This window comes from Rhinolophus sinicus, chromosome 14, assembly GCF_057876585.1.
Source record: "Rhinolophus sinicus isolate RSI-liver-muscle chromosome 14, RSI-T2T, whole genome shotgun sequence".
In the NCBI taxonomy this organism is placed as follows: Eukaryota; Metazoa; Chordata; class Mammalia; order Chiroptera; family Rhinolophidae; genus Rhinolophus; species Rhinolophus sinicus.
This window is the reverse complement of record NC_142514.1, coordinates 114741886-114755348: the sequence shown is the minus strand read 5'-3', so window position 1 is coordinate 114755348 and position 13463 is coordinate 114741886. Positions and strand designations below refer to the sequence as shown.

The window sequence follows — 13463 nt, the reverse complement described above, 5'->3', positions numbered from 1 at the left end:
TTCACTTCTAATGGGTTAAGATTAGAATGTGTTTATACTTGGGAAGTGAAAGGTAGTACTTGCAGTCCTTCCTAAGTCTTACCTTGCTGAGTGGAAGATTCCACCCCAAGTTCATTAGCACTGCACCACACAGGACATTACATTGTGTATAATAAGTCCTAGCACTTATTCACAGGGTGTCATGTATTATCAGCTAATTGTTTCATGTTTGTTGACTATCTTATCTTCTCAATAAGACTATAAACTACTAGTTGCCTGGGGTTAAATCAAAATTGACTTTGCATCCCTGAAATAGTTAAGGAATGATAGAAATATGTAATTTCTGGCCACGGCTTTGTTAGTAGTAAACTCTGGGATGTTGGATAAGTCATATATCACAGTCTGCTTTCTCTGTATCTCTCCTGCTGAGTTTCAAATTCTTTGAAGTCAGGTACCTATTGTGATTTGCATCTATATCCCTAAAGCAGAAAGCCCAGCAAAAGTTTTCTAGAAAGAAAGACTGGTGCTATTAGGCAGTTCAGCTTTCATGGATCAAGTCTAAAGATTCTAAATCCATTGCCCACTCCAAATTCCACTCCCTGTCTTCGGAGAGTGGAAAAACACCTATGACAACCTTTCGTTTTTATTTCAGATTTATTGGAATGGTTCAAGAAATGTGTGTCCTGCAGACATGATTCCAAAAACAGGTGCAGAATGACAAAACTCCTGGTTTCCTACAGGAAAAGGAAATACAACAAATATAAAACAGAGTGTTGCCAAAAGAAATGCAAGTTAAAAAAATACTCTATTTATGGGGACATAGTCATAAAAAGAAAGAGCCCATCCTATGTCTAAATATTACCCTGCTGAGTGAAAGGGAGGAACATCTTATGGCCACATCTCAATCTGTATCAGCTGACCCTGAAAAAAGGGCCGTCTAACTCTGCTGAACTTTGAGAGATGAGCAACGTGCTCTGCACTGAACCAGCACAAAGGCATCCTTTTAGTACCCCTGTTTATTATACTAGACCTTGAAATCTTGACCAGGATGAAGTTTCAGCATTCTTGCCCACACACACGACTTACTTATTTTAGTGTCCTGGAAAGAGGTAGAAACATCTTGTTAATGTCACTCTTTCAGCGGTGGGCATCTGTAATTTACCATCTGGTTCGTCAAATGAAAGTCGGACCTAAAGGGAAAAGAAAGTCTGTATTTTTTTTCTGAGTGGAAGAATCTTCACTTAAGCTGGAAAATTCCAAAAAAAAAGTACAGCAAAATATAACACGAACACAAAAAGAGTATGCATCTGTAAGAATCATAGCAAAATGCATATCTAAGTATGGAATAACCATACTTTTTAAATCTGATGCTGGATCTAATAGCTATGGACACAAGCACATCCACTTGCTTGTCTCCTTAGGGATGTAGGGGAGTTAAAATAAATGGCTATTTTCTCGGGGTTGATTTCTAGATTATAGCAGGTTGGATCTGGCTGTCAGGTTTGCTGGCTCACCAAAGAACCTCAAAGATCATTTGAAAAGAAGGGCATTTCTAGAAGGTAAGCATGGCCAGAGCTGCTCCCTAGGTTTCCAACTGGAATAGTCAAATATTCAGGGGAAGTAGAGTGTGAGAAACATTTAGCGCCCTACCTTTCGGAAAATGTCCTCCAGGTCACAACACCAGGCGTATTCTCGCACGTATTTGATGAGTTTCATAATAAAAAGAGAGCCCTGTGTGGGATGTCTCCAAGAAACATTATCTGTGAATAAAGCATACTCAAATCTCATGCAAAACTTTTGCCTGTCCAGAGAGATTGAGTGCTAGGATTTCCACTCCGACTGAGGAAGCCTATTGAGTTTATGCTCTTTTCTATACACTGTATGCCATTATTTAGTGAATATATTCAACACTCAGTGAGTATATTTTTACTGATACTCGACAATTGTTAATTTCATATGAAGGATACCACATATATGGTGTAGATGTTAGGGTGGCATTGTCTCTGAGTCCAAGAAGCTGCAAATCTAATAGAGGGGGAGGGTAAGGCAGAGTGGAGTAGAGGGCAGGGATTGGGCCTTGGGAAAGAAATATCATGAGTGCTATTTACTGACTGCGATTTAAGTTAATTATACACTCTGAAATGCAATGGCCTTGACTACAAAGGGTAGAGTAATAATTTCCGCCATAAAAAGATATTTGAAGACTAGATATAACATTATAAGTGTCTGAGAGAATATAGGCTATGTAATACCCAGGCTACACAGGGTAATCTTGTCAATAACATTTCAAATATCTACTTTATAAATAATTTAACTAAAATCAAATAATATTGATCATAAGGCATTTGGACAAAGAATACTAAATATGAAAATGGCACCAATATAAACAAAATACAAACCTAGGTTTAGGTTTAAGAGAGAAAGCTCATATTCTACTGGAGGACAAAACAGTCTTACGGAAGATAATTATTGAAGAATGATATTAATTATATAAAATAGTAGGTACATAGAAATCATGAAGACATTTTAAAATAATGCAAAGAAACATACAAAAGTGGTGTGTAACTATGTATATAATCACAGACACATGCTTTAACCAAACCTTTTAGCCAGTAGTAATGGTAATAAAATATATAATAAAAATAGATTAAAGTTCTATTTAAGACCACAGCTGTTTTATGAGGCTGGTTCTAGTTAAAGAAAGGGGAAGGGAGAGAGGCTGGAGGCAGGCATCTCTGAAAGGTCTTTGTGAATTCAAGTGAATGAATGGATATGTGTTTTCAGGAGAACACTACAAGGTAGTTAGGATTAATACTAGAGAATGTGGAGCTAGGTTTAGTGGAAGATAACTAGCTGAAGATAATTGAATTGGAATTTTTGAGTCATCTGAAAAGGAGGGGTGAGGAAAGTTAAAAAAAAGGAGGAAGAAATCAGCAAGATGGATGTTGAGAAGCTAGGGGACTATAAAGGTCTATATAGCCAGAGGTAAATCTCTTGTGGAATGCTGGGATCCAAGGATTTTAAAGAATAGTGATGTCTAATACTAAAGTCTACTAAATACCTTCAAGCTGTAAGTGTGTGTGTGTGTGTGTGTTCTATTGCCTAGAGAGAAAAAATCATTGATTTCTACATTAAGACATGGTCAACATAATGCAGAACCAGACTATCTCCTTTGAGATGCTACTTCATTATAGAAAGTAATCTAATCTGTAAATTGAACTATTTGAGCAGAGGCAAGGCCTTAAGGCCATAAGTAATCATAAGAACGTGAATGCCCAAGAAATTTTAAAACATAATAAAATAATTGAAATGACTTTTATTTAAACCTTAAGAAAGAAAGACACTTAAGGTAAAACCTGAGTTAAATTACAATTAGAAACCTGTTTAATAATAACAGTTATTTAATGTGTGCTTTACTCTGTGCCATGCTCAATATTTCATGCATATCATCTTATTTAATTCTAAGAACAATGATATCTGTATTCATGTATGTTAGTGAAGACCCAGACAGGCTAAATAACTGGAACTAGTTTACAAAGCACTAATTGCCAGGGTCATAATATAATTGGCAGTATTCTTAATCCACAGCCTAGATTTAGAAATCATCAAAGTTTCTTCCTTTTTATCCATGCTATACTTCTGGATGAAACCAATGTAACTTAGAGACTCAATATGCTTTGTCTGCTTTTCTGCCTCTCTCTACCCCTTTTCTATGTGGAATCAGTTTCTAATTTACTTCAGCATGGATACACTTCTCTTTATCCCTTACAGTTACAGGAAAATATTTTGTACCACAGAAGTTCACTAATTACTAATTTAGTGAAAATATATGCATATTTGCTCTCTGTTGATGAGGAGAATAGAAGGTGTAACTGGGAGGAATGCTTGAGTTGTTCTTCAGAAGTCTCATGGAAAGTTCAACAGATATCCATCCTCTAGTGGATGTGTGTGAATTTCTGCATTGGTGATGCCCACAGAGTTGTCCTACACAGACACTCATTACCTGGTGTTGAAGAACAGAAAGCAATAAAATCCTTCTCTACATGGGCTTTCTTAATGGCATCATAATCAAAATCTTCTTCTGAAGCCTGTGAGCTGCTGTCTTCAGAAGCTTCTACTGAATCTGTTAACCACACAAACCCTTGGTTCTCTGAAAAGACAAGATTTGATTTCTTGTTACTACCTATAGGCAAGAGAACTACTTTCTCCCCTAAAGCTCTGTTTAACCATAGATACTCATTTTTTGGTTGCTATTTTTCATTCACATGCATATACACACATACATCCAAGGAACTATCTTTTTAACAACTCTTAACTCTACTGACCTTCAGATGAATTCGAACAGCATCAAAATATTAAAGTCTTAAGACTAAAAATGGTATTCCTTTACTTGAAAATATCTACCAATCATTCATGCAGCTCACGGAAACTAAAATCTTGTTTGGTGACAGTACGTGCCCATTGACAATAAGGAGCAGACACATAAAAAATGAAAAATACTGGATGCATATAAATGATGAGGTCAATGCTTATATATCATGTGTTCTAACAGACATTAACACTCACCACCACGGCAGGCCTGGATAATGATCACCTTGGGTTTGTCCTTCAAACTTGGACAGTTCATGGTGTTCAAAGTTTGAAAGATGGTGTTGATATGTAATACACCTGAGCCATTCCCAGAGTATTCCTTCCCACAAATGGCATCCCGAATACCATGAGACATGAACACCACAAAAGTACTGTCAGAAGTCTTGTGCTCCTTGTGGGCAGCAAATGCCTTCAGCTCTTCAACCATTTCCTGGAAGAGACCATACCATTGATTTCGGATTATGAGAATCATTATTATGGCACCTTGGGAATTCAATAAAGAAACACTTGGAATCCCTGGGTGGGTACAAAAGAAAGTTTAAGTTTCAATTCAAATAAAGGTTATATAGGGTAATAGGATGCCATTCAGGGACTTCTAGAAGGGAGAAAAGGGTATTACTGAGCTAATAGAACTCTTCCCAAAAAAGTTGCACCAGATTCTTGCTAAAAAACTCTATGTTTGAAGGGATCATTTTAGCATTAAGCACTCTCCAAGGGTAAATTTAAATTTTAGACTACCAACAGATTAAGTTTCTGGTGCTACAACCAAACATTCTTTAGGAATATGAAGGGCGTGACTGTTATCTCTACACTGTGATAGACCTTACCAGAGAAGTGAGATTCTCTTTTACAATCACTGTGTATCCGAGATCTTCTAATAGCATCTTCATACCTCTGATATCAGCATCAGCTCCATCTCTCCTGGAAATAGTGTCAAATTCTGTGTTGCAGATAATGAGGGCAAGACGTGTGCGAGTTGATCTTTCCATTATTGGGTAAATCTGTAGGAAATGCAGATTGGATAAACAGTCTTGTTCTCTTTAATTAAATATTAATCTTGAGAGTATACAACCCCTTCTCCTCCCTTAATCCTATTCAGAAACCAAATCTCATGAACCATAGATAAAAACAGGGAGGATGAATGCATCTTACCATGGGAGTTGGAATAGAGTTTGCAAATACCTAGATGATAGCTGCACCCTTGATTGATTTGTTTTTGAGAGGTAGGATTGTGGGAGATGAACAGTCTTTGAAGCCAGACTGACAGAATTTTAAAACTGAATCCTCAACTTTGTCAAAATATTTAACAAAATAATCCATGCCTCAATTTCCTGATCTCTAAAATTGGTTATTTTGAAGGTTCAAGGTGTTCTTATATGCAATATACTTAGAATAGTATCTGATTTATATTAAGCAGTCAATGGATGCCATTGTTGTTTTTATTATAGTTATTTACTCAGGGAATTGTACCAAATTTGAACTCTATACATAAGCTGGAATTCTAACAGATCAGAATTCTTTATGTAAGGGAAATAGCAGGATGATTTTCCAAAACTTCTCAAGGAAATTGGCTATAAGAAAGTGCCAGTGCACTTGAGAATGGTCTACATTGTATCTTTCACCCAGATCCTTGTGTTTTGAGCACAGCACCTCTGCTGACTTTTCTTTCCATATCATCTGGGCTGTTTCCAGGGGGCAAAGCTTGAGGATCCCTTCTGGTCCTTGGAATTCAGGCTTAGCTGGGTTATTTTGCATTGCTTGAAGAGCTGAAACAGACAAGAACCATTATGAATAATGAATGACACCCTTGAGTGTCATCGCACTTGGTGTTCCTCACAGTGTCATCTGTGTATGAAGCCGTGAAGGAGGAAATGAATCCTTAGGAGAAAAACCCTGGGCTACTTAATACTGTTGAGTGAATCATTGTGATTGGAACACATACCAAACCAGAGGAGATTTCCAGTGGTGTGATACAAGGATCCACCTTTATCTTTTAGGATCAGCATTTTTACAAATACTTTAGCTTAAAAAACAGAAGGAGAATTTTTCAAGGCCATGCATGATGGAACTCTCAGAAAACAATCAATATATTAGGTAAGATAATTAAGATATAAATTTATTTCAAATGATTTAAAGCCGAGGATAAAATTTAATGGAGGAAGGTCGCAATTACTCTATTTCAATTTTTAAAATATATATGTGTGTGTGTGTATATATATATATATACATATCTGTATATATATATATATATATATATATATATATATATATTAAGTAAATATATATACATATGTATATTTACTTAATAGGCATGATAGTAGGTCTAGAGATGGAAGGAAGGAAGGGAGAAAGGAAAGAAGGAAAGGCTTTTTTCCTGTTCTTCAGGATCTCTCTACTGTGTGTACACATGGGGAAGAGGATGAGGAATATTCAGTATATTAACTAGAATGAAAATGAAATAGAATGATAAATGCTAAAATCAAGATGATAACTTGAAGGATTCATAGCACTAAACATTGATTGCACAGATATATGAGGAAGAATTTTCACAGTTGTTTATGTGAGTAAAACCTTTAGAGTTTATGTGATTACAAATTTGACACCATCCAATAGTGTGATTTACTTGCTAGAGAAATAATCTATGTTTCAAAATGTAAATTTTTTCTCAATATTTGGAAGAGCTTTCAGAAACTAAACTATTCAAACAAGAAAGTTATATTTAATTCTGAGGGGAAAGTTGAAGAAATTATAGCATATTCAGTTAGGTAAACCAAGGCAGTATGTTTAGTGTGGGTAAAGTAAGCAATAGAATGGATATGTTCGAGAAAACTATAGAGATCATTAGGTGGAAGAAATATTCTATTTCTTCATACAGAAATCTGGAGAACAATAGAAAAAGTTAAAGAGAAATAGCTGGATTACATTAGAGCAATTTTTTTTAGTTAAGGAATAAGGAACTTGGTTATATATTGAGTGTCCTATTCCATGAAATAGCTAAGAAAACATGACTAGGATAACCACCCTTAATAGATTCACTGTAGTAATTTCTGAACTTGGTAAAATATTTGCTTCCATAGCCTCTAAATTTCTTCCAAATGTAAAATATTTTTATTTTAAGAGAAAAATATCACTTTGGAATGAAATAATTCTAGAATTGTGGGTGAAATACTATTTCAGGACAAATAAAACACTGGTTATGTAGTGAGCAAGAGGCTAGACTCATACAAAAATAAGATTTACTATAAAGGAACCTAGTACACATTGGCCTTGTCAAAACTCAATAAAGCTAAGATCATTTTTTCAGAGTAGAGGATAAAAACAGTTTTAAGATCTTCTTTCTCATCTGAGATCTAGAATTTCCCCGTGCTACCTCCAATACTGTATGGAATGAAAAGTTTTGCATTAAAATTTTTGTGGCAGAAATGGGTTAGCTATTCAAAAGATACTGTTTTCTTCCTGGGCACACAGTCTGTGTTGCCAACCGGTCGAGCAGTTAGATGGGGCCATGTAATTGAATTCTAGACCATTTAATGCAAGCAGAAGTACAGTGTGACACATCCAGACCACGCCTAGAAAAATTTCTCACAAAGGATCCTCCATATTTCTTCCAGTGCAGTTAACTGGATGGTTATCACCACAGTTGTTTTGTTAGCTGCATTGTATAGTGCAGCTATCAGAGCCGTAGAATGGAAGAAGCTTAGGTATCTGTGTTAGTACTTGAAGGAGAGCTGTCTGCTGATGAAGAAAGTCCATTTATGAATGAAATATAAGTTTCTATCATATCAGAGCCATTAAAAATGTTTGATTTAGTTACTGCATTCCGTATCATCTCAACTAATATAGGTGTATATAGCGTCATATCCCACCCTGCATTTTTGGCTAGCTTTAATTTGTTGGTAGGGATTCTTAAATACCTACTCTTGCATAATTTGTATATTCATATAATCAATAAAAGCAAGAACCTTGTTTGTTTTGTTTATTACTTTCTAAATAATCCATAGAAGGTTTGTGACACAGTTGGAATGTACTAAGTATGTTTCTAATGGCCTAGTAAACAGTAGAAATTTTGATGAGATTATTTAGTAAAACAGTATTTTAACAAATGTTTATTGCATGCACACTATGTGTCAACTACAGTTAGATGGGTTCATGCCTATGAATAAGTCCAACATGTCCTATGTCCTCATAAAGCTTAAATCCAGTGGCAGAAAATGAGGAATTTATTTTTAACAATACAAGAAAAATATAGTGAGAGTTAGGGCTGAGGCATCATAGAGCACTGTAGGAATAAGAGTTCTGAAATATAGTAATAAAAAGAAGTGTCACCCCAGGAAATTTTAATTAAAAAAAAAGAAGTGGAGAGAGAGATCTGGATTTGAGAGATAAATTAATAAAGCTTGGCCACTGCTTGAACGTTGGAAGTGAGGGAGAAGAAAGAGCTAAAGATAATTTCAGTTTTCTGGTTTGAATAACTGGGTTATGTTGGTACCATTAACCAAGATAGAGAAAACTGGAGAAAAAGCAAGGAGGGGGGAAGAATGGATGTTAAGGTCAGCTCTGGATACATATAAAGATGTCTATGGGAGATGTGAATGCATATGTTTAGTAGGCACTAGAATAGTGAAGTGTGGCATGCAAATTGGTAGTCAGGATTTGAGACACAGATTAGAATTTGTTAGTATAAACATGGTAGTGAAGCTACAAGAATGGCTCCTCCTAAGGCAGAATAGATTAAAAAAGAAAAAGGCATAGGATCAATCCATAAGAATTACCCATAGCTTCCTAATCCCAGGTTTATCCCATGAATCTGTAGTTAATGTCAAGGAAGATGGGGTTCAAAAATGTTCAAACATTACCTAGGAAGGAAGGAATCACTGCTTGGGTGTCTGGAACATTTTCAGATTGTAGACCTGAAGAAAGATAAAGAACATTAAATAGTCACTTATCATCTCTGAAGAATCTTATGCCAATATGTCAAACACTCCCTATTGAAAATAACTTCCACAGGCCTTGATCCTGTTCAAAATGTGATTGACCTGGAACCATACTCATCACTGGGAAACAAAAGCCTCTACACGTGAATTACTACTAGACTTTAACAGTTGAAGCGTAACACAAGAATGTCTGGAAGTGACGGCCTTGATTTCTGCTTTCTATGATGAAAGTAGAATTGAGACAACATCAGCTATAGAATCAAGAATTGTCTTAATATGTATGTTTTGATTTGGTTTCTGAGGTGGCCACTACTGCATAACAGGTGTATGCAGAGTGAGGTTGTCTAACTCAGAGCTGACCAGGACTTTGGAGAAAACTAAATAGGAACAGCCTTCTAAGCTTGGGCACTTAGCCTTACCAAGATTTATTGCAGCAGAAAATGATGATGGGTGACCCCTTGGAATCCCTTAGCCAGTTTGTTAAGTAAATTTCCTCAGTGCCATAGAATAGGAAAGCGGTGAATCTAGGTATGAACACAAATTTATCTTGACAATTAGTTCTGGGCTTAATCACTAAGTGAATAATTCTTAATCACTAAGCTACTCTGCCAGCCCATGAAGGATCCTATACAATTATGCATGTGGCAGAAGCCAGGCCACAATCTCTGCAATCTGCACTGGCCCTACTCATTGGCACACTCTGATGGAAAAACAAAAACAAAAACAAACACTGGAAAGTCTCAGTTATGCTGCTAGTTTGCATAAAATCACTCAAACCTATTACATATACTCTGAGATCACTTTCATTCTGATAATCAATTTCAAGGACAAAAATTGAATTTAAATTTATTGAAGTTTTTATAAGGATCTCATATAACAATAACAACCTGAAAAACTTGTTCTGGAGACTTTAAGAATTGGCGTGAGCTAACAAGTGTGAAATACTCTGATTCTTCATACTATAGAAGACAAGATTTCCATAGACAGAATATGGTCTATTCCATGCTCTGAATAAAGGAGAACCAGAGGTTGCCCCACAAAATATCAAGCCCAACACTTCATGCTGCAGCTTGTTCCATTCTTCCCATCTGGACTGCTGGACTAAATTAACCATCAGTAAATTCAAAAACATTTTCTGGAGGAGGCCTTGTTATGGCAGTAGTGTACATGCTAACTTTTCTAAAGATCTCTCCATTGAGAGTCATTCAAATATTACATTTAATTACCATATTTTGTGGCACTGAAAAGAAATTGTCAAGTAGAAGAGGGAGAGACAAAGGCATAACAACACTGACTGAGGAGGCATCACATGCCATGTCGAGAGGCACACTCCAGGTGTTAGAGTTATCATAGTAGATTGTACAAGCACCTCTAGGATTCAAGGACTATGGAGTGAAAGGAATGGAGCAACAAGAAGACACTTTGACTACTACACATTAATTCTGGACCCTTATTGTTATTTATTGATTACCTTTATTTTTGGGGGCGGGATGTGTTAAATGCAAAAGAAGTATTCAAAGAAAAACAAGAAATTCATTACCCATAGAGAGCATTTCCTATGTCACTCAGACAGATGTAGGCTTCCCCCAAACCCTTTGAAGAAGGCTTCTTGCTTTTGAAGAACAACTTCTCCTTAATGGCTTTTAGTAGCATAAAAGAGAACAGTGTCTGGGAGTTCACCAGAGCTCCCATCTTTGCTGTGTGGAGGGACTAAGGGACCACAAAAGTCACAGGTCAGATTCCTAAGCCCTGTATCAGGCCCTCAGGAGGACAGGAGTTGGGGGGAGGGGGCTTACAGAATGGCCCATAGCATAGTTACATGCTAGTGGACACTCGCTCGAACTAAAATGCAAGGGGAAAAATAGAAGAGTCTCCTTGCTTTTCTGAAAGTATTGAATTTATTCTCTGAATGCTTCACCATCATTGAAATATATTTTATTCCTTCTGGAGAATAAAATTTGAGAGAGAAGTTTTAAAAAGTTTTTGATTACAGACTTTAAGTCTTTATGTCCTATAACTACATAAGTTCCTAGGGAGCCCTAGATTTAACTAACTAACTAACTAACTAACTAACTAACTAACTAACTAACTAACTACATAAATCATGTGCCTTGCCTGGTGGACTAGAGAATACAGTATGAAGCTTTGCAGATTGTTCTCATGAACTTCAACAAATGAGCTACCACATACTCAGGATGGGAGATGAGTTTTAATCAAAAGAAGGCTACTGAGGCCAAAGAAGCAGGAAAAAAAGAGGAAAAGAGACGAGCAATGAAGACACTGACACAGAAGTGTGGTCCTGATACCAGATGCAAGGAAGTTGTCTGCAAACTAAAATAACCAATGAAGATATAAGATATGGTCACAAAGACACAGGGCCTCGTGAACTTGATTGAGTCTGAATCATTGACCTTACCTGAGGAGAGACCCAGCATCTTTGCAAGGTGGCAGTCATCTTCACAAATCTGACTGACAAGTATTTGGCTTGCCTCGGGCCCTTTCCGAATGACAGAGTCAATCAAAACTCGAGCTTTATCCATAACTGTAGCATTTCCATCTCTTATTCTCTCCATCTCCTCCTGGTTCAGCACTTTCTTCTCTAATAGTTCATCCAGCAAGCCATTTATTGTGCCTGTGCCCACTGAACGGACAAACTGCTTCCTCTTCTCCTTCAGGACCTTGTCTGTTGGAAGCACAAGGATCCCTCAAGTCATGAAAACAGCCTCATTTCCCTCCCAGCAACATGAGAGGAAATAGCCTCCTTTAGTCTTAATCCGTAAAATGTCCCTCTCCACACAGTTCAGTCATCCTGAACTACATCTCTTATCTTCCCTCAGTATTACCCGTGCATGTTCACTGCCTGGTCTGAAGCCTGAGATTTACGGTACGTTAAGTGTCTGAAAACCAGGAGTGATTCTGGCAGTGGCCCATGTTTATTCAACTCTGTATAATAAAATAACAAAACAGATAATCCATTTCTCTGGGAATAACAGTTGCTGATACCCATTTTATGCCAATTCTGCACTCTCTGTCACATAGTGACATTTAAGAATTCAGTTAAGATTGCAAAATAACAGCAGAATACCACTAAAACCCCAGTTCCTTTCCAGCCCTTGCCATCCTGTCTAAAAGCAGCGAAAGTCTTCTGGGCCGCTTCACTTCTTCCCTCCTTCTCTTCTCACTCCCTGGGTTCTGCTCACCCAAACACTCACAGAACCTAGTTATGGCTTCTGAAAAAGCCAGACCCAAAATTTCTTCCCCAAGACATGCCCTTTTACAGTAAAGGAAAAAAAGAATTAAAGAAAAGCTTACCGGCCATGGCTTTTCACTCTTGGTCTTCGTGTATGATAAGAAAGTGAAAGCATGTTCCACCTTCCTTTTCAGCAGGGCATGTATGTTGAGAAACACCCACTGCTCATGCATATGCATTCCTTTATGTTTTTATTAACATATGTAATAATCTTGATAAACATTACTCTTATATTAAGTGAAAGAAGCCATATATTATAGAATACATATGATTCCAATTATATGAAGTTCTAGAATAGGAAAAACTAATGTGTTGTGATAGAAATCAGATCACTAATTGCCTGAGGAGGAGGTGGAGACAAATTGAGTGCAAAGGGCATAAGAGAACTTTCTGGGGTGATGGAAATGCTCTGCATCGTGATAGTGTTAATTCTACATCATACATTTCTCAGAAATAATCAGGGATGCACTTTATGCTATGTAAATTATACCACAATAACATTGAATTTCAAAAACTAAATTAAATGGTTGTAATGATACACTGGATTGGAGAGGATTTTCTTTTCTTGTTTTTCTGGACATACTCAACAAATCAATTGAAACCCTGGTTAAGAGAAAGAGCTTTCTGTAGTGACTGAAATAGAATAACCTACAGTTGGTGGAGATTTGTCAACAAAATGGAAATAAATTATAGAAATGATCAGTTTATCAACTCACAGATGTATCTAGAAAATAATCTCACATAGATAGACTATTACATAGAAAAAATCATCACAAAATAAATTAATGGAGCCGTCCAAAGTAGTGTTTTAAAGGAAGCATACTCATTTAAAAATCCTCATGTCATAATTGCCCGTGATAGCCAGTCTGTGCAATGATCCCATTTTTAATAACAGTAGGTAGTATGAAAATCTCTTATACAGAAAGCAG

General features: G+C 36.6%; 1 protein-coding gene across 1 annotated transcript; it reads right to left on the bottom strand.

Annotated features, from left to right (window-relative positions):
- Window positions 1-614: 614 nt before the first annotated feature.
- On the bottom strand, window positions 615-12668 carry LOC109435077 (caspase-1). The gene is made up of 10 exons (XM_074335551.2): window positions 12597-12668; window positions 11701-11967; window positions 9207-9260; window positions 6001-6116; window positions 5178-5351; window positions 4546-4780; window positions 3983-4129; window positions 1630-1739; window positions 1066-1169; window positions 615-713 (listed from the first exon to the last, which is right to left on the bottom strand). The coding sequence occupies exons 1-9, from the start codon at window positions 12601-12603 to the stop codon at window positions 1071-1073; spliced, it is 1209 nt and encodes a 402-aa protein (XP_074191652.1). The 5' UTR covers window positions 12604-12668; the 3' UTR covers window positions 615-713; window positions 1066-1070.
- Window positions 12669-13463: the final 795 nt, after the last annotated feature.

What these genes read in the sequence shown, in the direction of transcription:
- LOC109435077 (XM_074335551.2), bottom strand. An exon ending in AAGAGAATCTCACTTCTCTG is followed by an intron (nt 4,781 to 5,177) that starts GTAAGGTCTATC and finishes GGTCTCTTCCAG; the next exon opens with GAAATGGTTGAAGAGCTGAA. An exon ending in TATCCAGGCCTGCCGTGGTG is followed by an intron (nt 4,130 to 4,545) that starts GTGAGTGTTAAT and finishes TTGTCTTTTCAG; the next exon opens with AGAACCAAGGGTTTGTGTGG.